Consider the following 12,772-nt stretch of genomic DNA (forward strand, 5'->3'; position numbering starts at 1 on the left):
ATAGAAATGTGTTAATGACCAACGGACATTATTATTACTAAATACAGTTCCTTATTGCATCTTTTCAAAAAGGGAGAAGAGTGTTAAAGCTGTTATAATAGATCAAGTATATATACTACGTCTCACAATGAATGAAGTTATTTTTTTGTCATAAAATCCATTGCATTTGAAATACCGAGAGTTATTGTCTGGTTATAAACATCATTTTGACTTAGCCATTACAAACAACCGGAAATCCTGTTACTATTGAAAGGGGGTCTAGATAGGGTTTACAGAGTAGAGAATAATGGACAAAATATGCAGAATAAATGGCAAAAAGAAATAAAGAATAAAGAATAAAAGGACAAAAAAACAAAAAATAGAGGATAATGGGGTACTAAGTATTGGGTTGGTGATTAATAAAATTTAGAATGGAAATGGATAATATATCAAAGAGACAACAACCCGACCAAACATTTGCCAAAGGGCAGACAACAACTGAAGGCCACTAATAGGTCTTCAACGCAGCGAGAAAATCCCGCATCCAGAGATGGGTTTCAGCTGGCCTCTAAATAAAAATGTTTACTAGTTCAGTGAACATGGACGTCAAAACATATAAATCAACTAAAATTAAAAAAACAAAACTTACAAGACTAACAAGGGCCAGAGGCTCCGGACTTGGGAAAGGCGCAAGAATGAGTCGGGGTTAAACATGTTTTGTGAGATCTCAACCCTCCCCTATACCTCTTGCCAATGTAGAATAAAGGAACACAAAGCAATAAGCACAGTAAAACTCAGTATAAAAAAAAGTCCGAGTCCGATGTCAAAAAAGAAACTAAGCAAAATGACAATGATACATAAATTAACAAAGCACTAATAGCTGTTACAGACATGCCAGCCCCAGACCTCAATTTAACTGATTAAAAGATTATGTCTCCATCATATGAACATCAAGTACAATCCCTCCCGTTATGGGTTTAGTATCATACCATCATAAAATATATGAAAAGAACTTAACCTGTATCATGCTAACAACTGGTTTTAGATTTTGTTTTGTTTATTTCCGATGAAAAGACCCTATGAGTGAATCAATATTAATACCAAAATATACAGTCCTTAATGACCTGACAACAGTATCGAAACTATATCCCTTCCGAATAATTCTGTTTAAAGGTTTGGTTAGCTTTTGAGCTTTTTAAGTCAATTTATATATTACCTATTTATCGAAAGTATGCATTGGTTAACCTATTGCTCATAATATATACTAATGTTATCGTTGTGTGCTGTTTTTGGGATGTGTTTTTTTCTGCTTTTATTTTGCCAAATGAAAAAAAATCATATTTTAAGTCCATTTAAATTTCGAATGAAATATCAGTTCTGCTATCAGAGCCACATAGTTTATATGCGTTGTTTATGAATAAGATAGCCGAAAATTATAGATATTTTTGAGAGTCAGGAGATTTAATATGTTAATAATGGAGCTCTGTACGTGGACATACATTGACCATGTATGTAGTTTCATAATTGTCGGCCTATAAATATAATAAATCAAAGTAAACAAGCACTAAATACAATTCTTATATGTCATTTATTAAATGATTTGGGGCATATGCATATAAAGTCTAACACTGCTTTACGTATTCTTTTGAAATTTGATTACCGTCATCACAAGTAAGTAAAATATTCGTTGTTTAGAAAATGTTTACTTAGTTATCTTTGCCGTATGCCAAATCTTGCTGTTGTTTTTTTTTTGGATCAAATTCACAACAAGTATAGACTCGGAAGATTCAAACGTTAACGTAATGATTTATAGACACCTGTCTATTATTGGAGGGAGACCAGGGCTGGTATACTTAGAACTGGTAAAGATATCCAATCGTAGTACTAATTTATCGTAGGACATGTAGAAAAATCCGACCGTTCTGAACAAATCTAATCTATTTCTTTGATCGGTTGCTGCCTCATTTTTTATTTATCAATATCTTGTTTCTACTGCAGGGAAGCACTTATCTCCTTATGTACCAGCTCATACGCCCCTGAACTGAAAATAAGACATATGAAGATTTAAAGTTCATTTGCACGGTTGGTTCTTATCGAAACATTCCGATTATATATTAAATACATGAAATACTGCTAGATTACTTACCGAACCTCATCTTCCTTTTCTAAAGACAATGAAACTCCCATTTTTTTTAGTTTTATTTTTCTTACAACAAGTCATGTTTATGGAAACTAGAAAATGACGGAATTGATATAAAAAACATCTATAAAGAAATGTTAGAAATGCGAGAGACCGTTCAGAAATTAGACAATGTCGTTCAGAAACAAAGTGCGCGGATATACGATCTTGAAACAACAGTCACTATCCAAAGAACCCACATTCAAGATTTAATGACAGATAAGAAAACTGGCATAGAATATCGTCGGAAACTGGAACGTCGTTTTAAAGTGTTTGAAAATAATTTTGTTATGAAATATTCCGTTCCGAAGGATTATGTTGTGAAAAGCAGTAATATTTCTCCACACGAAAATGTTGATACGCAGGAAAATACGGATTATGAAAGTGGATTAAATGGATCGCTCATAGAAATGGTTAATCCTAAAATAAATTCATTTTCTCGGAAAGGTAATTTTAAACACCTTCAGTTTGATATAGGATATAACTATCGAATGTAGACTTTAAACTAGTATTTTGTAAATATACACAATAAACTAATATTTGAATGAGTTTAAAAAAAAACGTATTGCCACAATGAACATTTTTTATTTGTGTAATTTTCTTACTGATCTCTGTTATTGTCACCCTCAGAAAAATTTAAACAAATGAAAAGGAACGAAGCCTTTATAATATTCAAAATCACTTAAAGGAAACAGAATAATACGGTTTGAATAGTTTAATTATATTTTGTTTGGTTTGGACGCAGACAGGTATTTATAATAAAATTGAGAATGGAAATGGGGAATGTGTCAAAAAGAAAACAACCCGACCAAATAAAAAACAACAGCAGAGGGTCACCAACAGGTCTTCAATTTAGCGAGAAATTCCCGCACCCGGAGGCGTCCCTCAGCTGGCCCCTAAATCTTTATGAACAGTTTTTTGGCAATTCAATTTGAACTTTTGCTAAGTTAGTCGGAATGCCTAATTATATGTTTATTGTATGTGTAATTTTGGGCTGTTGACCGCAAACTCGATTGATACTGTTCGAGGTAAAGGACCATCCCTCTTTTACTAACTGCACTTCTCCTATTTTCAGAGCGTCTACTTTTACCAACAGATAACATAGCCAGAGATGGCCTTGTCGCATTCTATTCCTACATGACCAATCCAGAAATTAACACTAGTGCTCATCTAACATTAATATACGACGTCTCCGTTACCAATGTAGGAAATGGGTACAATCACGTGACCGGAATCTTCGCCGCACCAGCAAGTGGGGTGTACGTGTTTATCTGGGTTACCCGAGTTGCATCTGGTGAACATCCTACCCAACTCATGATAAACAATGCGGTCTACGGAGTCACCTTCCTCCGAGCAAAGAATGGCGATGATGGCTCTGCTAGTGGGAACATTGTGGCTAACGTTAAAGGTGATTCGGTCTTTGTCCACGTCCATTCCTCCTATGCTGGTGATGGATACATGCACAGTAGTGAACATGGTCGTCCATCATTTTCTGGCTTGCTTTTACATTGAAATCCAAGAAGTATAAATTAATCGAAAAGAAACAATCCTAAATAATTTTTTTTTAGATGTAATCTTAAGAGTTAAGATAGTCACTTTTCAATAATATTCTTTGATTCAATGAAGTCTCAAATGTCTTCTGATTTTGAGTAATAATTATAAATAGAAGTTATGAAACTTACAACATGTACAAAGTCAATGCAAAACATGAAAATTTCAAATTGGTTTTTTGGTGGTTTTTTTTTCCATGGAATGTTTTTGGTATATCGTCAAACATATAACTATGTTAAGTTCTTCAGTTTCTTAAACATTTTAAGTGGTAAGCTGTAACAGTTGTTGATTCAGAAATACATGCCGCTGCTCGCAAAATTTCAAACTGAATTATCTCTAAAACGACAATAGATATCTCAAATCTGTTAAATGATAAATGATCTACAGTAGAAGGACAACATTATAGAAAAATTGGGACAATGTCGTAGTTCACCAAGATCACAATTTAAATCATAAGATATATGATGCAATACCAAACTTGAGAACCGGAAGTCGTAGAGACATGGGACTATTCAACTCAGGACCACTTGACCTTTCAAATATCACAAGTTCAAGGTCATAGTATACTGTGAAGGTCAAGGTGAAATTTCATCATGACCTGACATTGACCTCAAATTGAAGGTCTTGAATTACTGATCGTCCTTGCATTTTATAGTAGGTTGATATATGTGACCTTTAAAAAGATATACACAAAATACTATACTTTTAAGAATCATCCCGTAGTAACTTTTGAACAGACGGTCGGACCTTTTTGGGCTTATTATATAAAATGTAGAGCTCGTCGAGAGGAACATTTTATACGCTGTATGTATGCAGCAAAGTCATCGTTTTCCTAATATGTAAGCTTGAAATTGCAGCGTAATTTTATTTTGCACTCTGTGACCTTTGACCTTTATGCATTATAAAGGTCACATGAATCAAAGATTATTTGTGAAGGTCTCAAGGCTCTACGATTTCCGGTTCTGGAAATACATTTTTTTCTAAAATTGTGTACAATTTTTCAAGGAGAATATGATCATGATGATATATGTTCATTAATATTGCCATCTCTTCCTGTACATGTTGCCATTTTCTGAGAAAATGCAAAGGAAAGAAATTGTTTCAAGGGGATGTAACTCTCATAGAGGACAATGAAATCCTATTCAACCGTATTACATTATGATGAGTTCTACCTATTGTCCGAATAAGGTCATGATATCTTTAGAAACAACGAGGGGGGGGGGGCATGTTGAAAAAAATCAATAAAAGGGAGATTACTTCTAAAGGGGATGATGAAATCCTACAAAAGTTCATCAGATAAAAGGTCATGATGAGGTCTATCGATGGTTCAAATTTTGTATTGATAACTCCAATAGAAACGGTAGAAGGGCGTGCCAAAAAATGCTGGATGTAAAAAAAAAGAAAAAAAATAACATTAGAAAAATAATAAGGTCTTTCCTCACGTAGGGGAAAGACTTTAACAATAAGGTCTTTCCTCACGAAGGGGAAAGACATTAAAAACATCCGTTAGGTAATTCGTGATAGCGGCATATAGCTGATTTATCTATTATTTGTATTTTTATCCGATGTAATATTAATTTATATTTACTAGTTTTCGTATGAGATGTCTACATATCATTCCTTTTTTTTCAAATATTTTATATAAAACAATTCTTGTTAATTTCTTGCGATATGTTGTTATCGTGGTATGCATATCTATAATACTAAAATTACGAGGTCCAATTTGTCAGCCGTCATCACGTAAAAACGACGAATCACAGAATTCAACTTTATATATAACTAATATAGTACAAAGGTGTAGATTAAAAATTACACCACTCCAGGCCCTTTTGTTTTCCACGTAATTAATATTGCCAATAATTAAGAAGTTCCGGGTCGAGTCCGCTACCGATACCAATAGTATATTCACCTGTTACCTATTACCTTATCTGTACGTTCCGCATCTGACAGGCGCACCACCAAACGTTGTATTCAGGATTAATATGCTATCTACACGGGTCATAACCACAGGATTGACACTACTAAATTGTCAAATTGTTACCTATTGTAGTATTTTAATCAGTAAGACTTTCTAAGATAACAATACGAATACTAAAAATCGGGATACAGTTTTCAATTTGTTAGTGGGCATGACGTAAAACAGCGAAGCAAAGAATTCAACTTTATTTATAACTTATGTAGGACAATGCTGTTGATTAAAAAATACTCCATTCCAGGACCGTTTGTTTTCCAAATAATTAATATTATTGTTTAAGTTCGACGGGTTCAAACAGAAAGACTTGAAAGCAGAGAAAAACTGTGTATCTTATAATCGGCATGACTTTATCAGATGACAATACTAATACTAAAATAAGGCTTGCGCATAGTTATATATACTTTAATTCAGTCACGGACCCGTGATATCACGGGTGTGTTCTAGTTTTATTTATAAGATCAAAAATTTTGTCAAGTCCTTGAAATTTCAAGATAATTGTATTATTAATAGATTTATAATTGAATTTATAAAATCAGTCATTTGAATTGGTTTACAAAATTAGTAAAACTTTACTAGAGATTCAACTATTTTATTCGTGGAATTTATACCAAAAAGGAACACATTAATTAGCACTAACAATTATAATGCTAGTTACCTGGACTTGGTTTCCCTAGATTATGTCTTACAAAAACAAACTTGAAATGAGACAGACATTAATCAAGTTGATCAATAAATCTAAATGTCAGTAATGTCCTTTTGGTCTTGGATTTCGCAATCAGTACGGAGGACGTCAACTGGAAAGAATACTCAAGATGAAAGATTATATATTGAAAACTTTACTAAACGGAAAACTTTGTTGATAATGTACTATTTTTGTGTTGCACTACCGAATAAATTATAATACATTCCTTTTACTTCTTGTCATGTTGAATACGTTTAGTAGATGAATGTTCTGTTACTGTAGATTAGAAATATTTATATAAATATCATATCAATAACAATGCACATGATGCATTATTGATGACAAAATAATGAATGTTATAATGCATGGATTTTTATTTTTGATATGAATTTGTGTATTTAGTATGTAAACCTGTTTCTTTGTGTAAGCAGATAATATCAATAATTTTTTTTTAAAGAAATGTTCTTCATTTATAAAGACATTTCAACGTGTCTTTGTTTCTCATATTGATATCAGGCTGGGTCTGGTTTAAAAATAGGAAAACAAAAGTTCTCAAAACTGAAATATCAATATCGACATATAAATACCCAAGTACATGGCTGTCGTCCACAAATCCATATCAAATTGCAAACAATGTGTAATGTTTGTCTGCGATATTTTGACTATGGTAGGAAGTTGTCTAATTTGTAATCTACTGCATCGTCTTATATGAAGATGAGTTCTAACTGAATGGTATCAATTGATTGTTGGTTGCTTCATGGTCCGTGGCAAATATGTCATGCATTGACTAGGACAAGAATGAATGATTACTAAATACAATAATAACGTCCGGTTATATAGGTCAACATGGTTGCAGGTCTTGAAAATGTGAACTGCCACGTGAAAATGAGAGTACAAAATGTATATTGGATAAGGACAGAATTAAGCCTTGCACCAGGACACTTACGAACCCATCAAAAAGGTGTTACAAGGGTTCCTAACGTGCAGACAGATTGAAACTCTATCTACACGAGACTTCGGATTTAACGTCTTGATTGAACGTGACGACGTACTTGTTCCATCCCACATTGCTGAACGGATGCTCAACGTTGGCAAGGCTGCAGCAGACCTTAAAGTGCGGGATTTTTTACCATGTTGAAGACCCATTGGTGGCCTCCAGTTGTTTTCTGCCCTTTGGTCGAGTTTGTGGCTCTTTCACTCACTCCATATTTCCATAATAATACTTAATTTTACGTCAAAGTACGGTCTTCAATAATGAGCATTGGCTCTCACCGAACAGGAAGCTATAAAGGATCCCAAAATGACAAGTGTGAAATCATTTAAACAGAAAAATTAAACAAACGGTCTAATCTTAATAAAAACGAGAACGAGAAACACTCATGAACCACATCAACAAACTATATCAAGTAACTATCTGGTTCATGACTTAGTACAGGTGCAAACACATGCAGCTGGTTTAAACGTTTTAATAGTAACAATCGTAATCCTTACAAGAAACAATAGTGTAACATCACAACATAGAAAGACATACTATGAAATATCAATTGAACTCAATCAAAAGACATATTAACATAAACAAGTGAACATACAATGAACGAATTAATTTGATCTATGACACAATGTAAATACAAATACAAAGCTGGTATAGATTAAATATAGAAAGACGAGATATAACACTAAATTATATATAAATATACTCAATAAATAAATGATTTGGAAAATACGTTGAAGGTATAAAAAGTCATGAGAATTCCGAATGCAATTAGGTTATATCTGGGCACTCTGGTTCTAAACCTTGGTTCCATCTGGGTTTTCTGGTTCTGAACCTTGGTTCTTTGGTTCGGAACCATGGTAACTGGTTCAACATCCGGGTTGTTTGGTTAAGGCAACCCAACTTCTTGGTTCCATCTGAGTTCTATTCTAGATCATTCTGATGTTCCCGTTGAACATAACAGAAGATAACCGCAAGTCTCCGAATAAAACGGTAAAGTAGGTCAAAGACTCTAAAATTGTGTTATAACATTAAACATTTTAGCATCGACGGTAATTATGGAAGCTGTAAGGTATTTATCTTCTCATTTTAATTATTATTTGATAAGGAATTTAGATAAAAATAAAGCATCGTATAGATTTTAAAAATAAACCGAAGTATACAGTACATCGAACATCCTTTTATTTAATTCAGTCGTTCTGTTTTCATCTTTTTCCTTTACTCATCCCTTATTTACGTAAATATGTCTATAGAAGTTTTAAAACCACCAATTATGACATGTCGTTTATATGACTAACGATATGTGCATCTAGCCACTTGACCAGTTGACGACTTGCATATATATTTGATTGCACATTTATTTTCAAGTCCGACTGAATTGTATTTTATAATGGCTTTTTAATAATGTCAGAGTTGAAAGAAATGCACATGTGTGAAGTATATGTAACAAATCTTTTTGTTCAAAACAGAATGTTAAAAGAGATATAAAGGAAAGTGATGATCAATAAGTTGGTAAGCTTTAATTAGTTGGAAAATAAGTTATAAAATATAATAACGTACAATAAATTTGTCAAATTTGATACTCATTCAGTCATTGTGAAGGGCATGCATATAATCATTCAGCCAAAAATAAAGAAATCAAAATTAAGATTGAATATTTTTATAATAGAATTATGTGTACATGTGTTAATGGCTGTGCTAGTGGGATGTGTATCACAAGCACAATAGTCAGAACTTCTGTGTAGGCGCCAAAATGTAGGGGCATAAAGTGTTACCCTAGTCCGTCCGTCCCGTTTCGCTCTCCTAACTTTAGTTTGCCTCAAACAAATACTTCAAAACTTATACACTGTATAAAAAAAAGCTGATGCATGAGTGCCAATGAAAACTCTCCGCAAGAGACTAATTGACACAGAAATTAACAACTATACAATGTAGCCTAGGTCACCACACGGTCTTCAACAATGAGCAAGGTTCATACCGCAAAGTTAGCTATTAAAGACACCGACAGGACAATGTAAAATAATTCAAACGAGAAAACAAAGGGTCTAATTTATGTACCAAAAATTAACGAAAAACAAGATAGGCACGTACATATGAAATAAGGCGGGGTTAAACATGTTAGCGGGATCCCAACCCTCCACCTAATGTGGTATGAGTGCCAATGAGAACTCTCCACAAGAGACCAGATGACACAAACACTAACAACTATAGGTCATATACAGCTTTCAACAATGAGCAAAGTTAATACCGTATATAGTCAGCAATAATTAAAGGCACAGAAATGACATTGTAAAACAGTATTCAAACGAGAAAATAAACGAACAAATTTATGTACAAAAAATTAACGAAAAACAAGTATGTAACACACAAAAAACGACAACCATTGAATTACAGACTCCTGACTTACCACAGTCACATACATACCGAATAAGGCGGGGTTGAACATGTAAGCGGGATCCCCACCTCAACACAAAATCAAAATCAAAATCAAAAAGTATTACTTATACCGTTCAAGAGTTATCATGTCCCTTTAAAACATATGAAGTGCTAACTGTTTGTTTCCTTTCTCTTAAATAAGTCTGACTCAATCAAATGTTAGGAACCTTATACGACCTTATACGCGATTCGCATTACCCCATAACACGGATCTGTTAAGTTCGATATTGGGTCCCGATGGCGTCACTGTTCATGAGATTTTAGATGTAAATAGTTGTGGTACGAGTACCAATGATACAAATGTCAACCCGGAGCTTTGAGATAGGAAAACTGCTAAATCTGTGGTTTACTTTGATTTGCCTCAACCAAATGTTTTGAAACTTATTCACAATGCTTATGGTCACAAAACGGTCAAAATTACGCGAATCCTGCATCTATATGTGGAAGTTTACTAAAAAAAAATCACAAACAGGGGCATCTGTGGTTAATAGACATATTCTTTATTTATTTCATTAATCAGCTTATTTACTTCCATTGAATTCTTCTTTTAATAGACTTAACTTGCACATTTTTTTTCAGGATATCGGTGCAATTTGGTACAACAGTGATATTTCAAGTTAAATGTGACCAACTTAACAAAGTGTTTCACTAGATTGAGCTCTCTGTCTAAGTGTACTTTAAAGGTTCTTAGAATTGAGTTCAGTTTATTGATATGCGTATATCTTCTGTGTGAATTTTTAAGATGTAAAAGCAGACTATCCATACCTACATGTCCATTAAATGAAATCTAAGGTAAAATAATTGAAACATTTTCCATTATCCATCACAACTGGCAGCACATGATGCTACTGAAGCAGTATATTTTCTTACTTGATTTTCACGGAAATTAAAGGATTTAGTTTCATCTGAACCAAACATTCTTAAAAATTGAGAATGGAAATGTGGAATGTGTAAAAGAGACAGTAACCATGTCAAAAGAGCAGAAATCAGTCAAAGGCCACTAATGGGTCTTCAACAAAGCGAGAAAATCCCTCGCACAGAGGCGGGCTTCAGATTGCCCTTAACAAAATGTGTACCAGTTCAAACTCCAAATCATAAAAATAATCTCACAATTAAAAACATACAAGAATAACAAAAAACAGAGACTCCTGACGTCAAAGTAATCATACCAAGAGACTCACCCAATATGCAAAGGTCAAGAGTCAAAAAGTAATAGTCCGGTCAAGAGATCCTTGCCAAAAAACCCAACATAAAGCGGATTTTGAGAATAGGGTCATCGTGGTACACAAAACTAACAATATATCTATATATCTAATATATATATATATAAGAAGATGTGGTACGAGTGCCAATCATACAGTTAAATCTCCATTAAATTCAAACAAAATATACAAGTTTATATTGAGGGCAAAGGTCAAGCTCACATGAAGTTTCTCGTGACAATAGACTCATCATCTTATGACAATACATCTACATGTCACATATTCAGAAGCAAGGTCAATTGAAAATTTTATTTTGAGGTCAAGGTAATATACCGAGAAACACACTGCAACATGATGACACACCCAACGTGCATATATGTAGGTCAGGAGTCAACAAGTCAAAGTCGGATCAAGAGTTCCATGTTAGAAACACACACAGCAGTCCTGCACGAAAGCTCATTATGGTACACGTAACAATGTTTTATGTCATGATGCACTACACATGCAAAATATAGAAAACCTAGGGCAAAGACAGAAACAGAAGACATATAACTAAACTCAACTGAATGGTACTTGTATTGCAGGTCACTGCAATTGCCTTCAACAAAGAATATAAACTCTCGCAACAATGCAAAGTTAAACCCGTCTTTCACTAAAATTTGAGCAGGATTCTTTGCAACGATTATCTTACCACTGTTAATTGACAATTGAGTCGTGCAGTTATGTCAATAAATTAAAACGGTAAGTTTAGACATACAAACACTAAAAACTAGGGTTTACCATTAGTTTTTAACCCAACCATATGATAGTTACAGTACTATGGTAAACTTATGGAAACACATGCTACAGTCATGAAATTGAATATTTGAAATAGTACGACCAGAACAATACAAGACAGAGTTGTAAACTAGAGAAAGTAATGATACATATCGAATTTTTAATCCCAATGCACAAATTAGAAACCGTAGTTTTCATTCAATTTATTTATCTAAAATGTACGCTTGGGTTAAGCAATGGAAATTAACACTGTATATTTATATAAACGATCGATCTTGTAAATGAATAAACAAATAATAAAAATGTAAGTGTATAAATCCAATTCTAAATTGTATTGCGCTACCTCGTAATGAATACTAAAGATTAAGATTTGCATGTATCGCAATATGCATGTAATTTATAAAATAAATGTATATATTTTCCGCAAAAAGTACTACCAACAAAAGAATTATTGATTAAACAATCAATGAAACTACAACTTATCAACTCAACAAGTGTGTACATGCGGACTCATTATGACCCAGTTGCAACCGCTGTTCTGAAAACTCGTTATAAGACAAAGAGTGTCATGTGTGATTGGTACCATGAAATTGCTATCATGAAGTGAGCAGATCTTAAAAATCGCTGTGATGATTCAAATAACTCAGCAATTCAAATTCGTATTAAATAGAATCAAAATACACAAATACAGAATACCGCCAAGAGTCGTTCGACTAAATGGAGATAAAAAACCATAAAACAAATTTAAAGAATACTACAAAACTAGATTAAATGACACATTCATCCAATGTCGTCTATAAGAAAGTAACACAAATGTTCGACATTGTTTTTACTCTGAATAAATTGTTATTGCAATGTTTATTGTTTAAGCGTCTATGAATTTATATACCGTGTTATATCTGATAAAATGCGTTTGTTGTCTAAAGATAAACACACTTATTATTCAAATAACCTGTTCAATTCTTATCGATTGAACAGATAAAATAAATTTTATCATTCC

General features: G+C 33.3%; 1 protein-coding gene across 1 annotated transcript; it reads left to right on the top strand.

Moving 5' to 3' along the window:
- The first annotated feature begins 2,262 nt into the window (after positions 1–2,262).
- LOC139504190 (uncharacterized) lies at positions 2,263–3,670 on the top strand. Its single transcript, XM_071294256.1, has 2 exons — positions 2,263–2,605; positions 3,234–3,670. Exons 1-2 carry the CDS (start codon positions 2,263–2,265, stop codon positions 3,668–3,670), a joined length of 780 nt encoding a protein of 259 aa, XP_071150357.1.
- Positions 3,671–12,772: the final 9,102 nt, after the last annotated feature.

This window comes from Mytilus edulis, chromosome 14, assembly GCF_963676685.1.
Source record: "Mytilus edulis chromosome 14, xbMytEdul2.2, whole genome shotgun sequence".
NCBI lineage: Eukaryota > Metazoa > Mollusca > Bivalvia > Mytilida > Mytilidae > Mytilus > Mytilus edulis.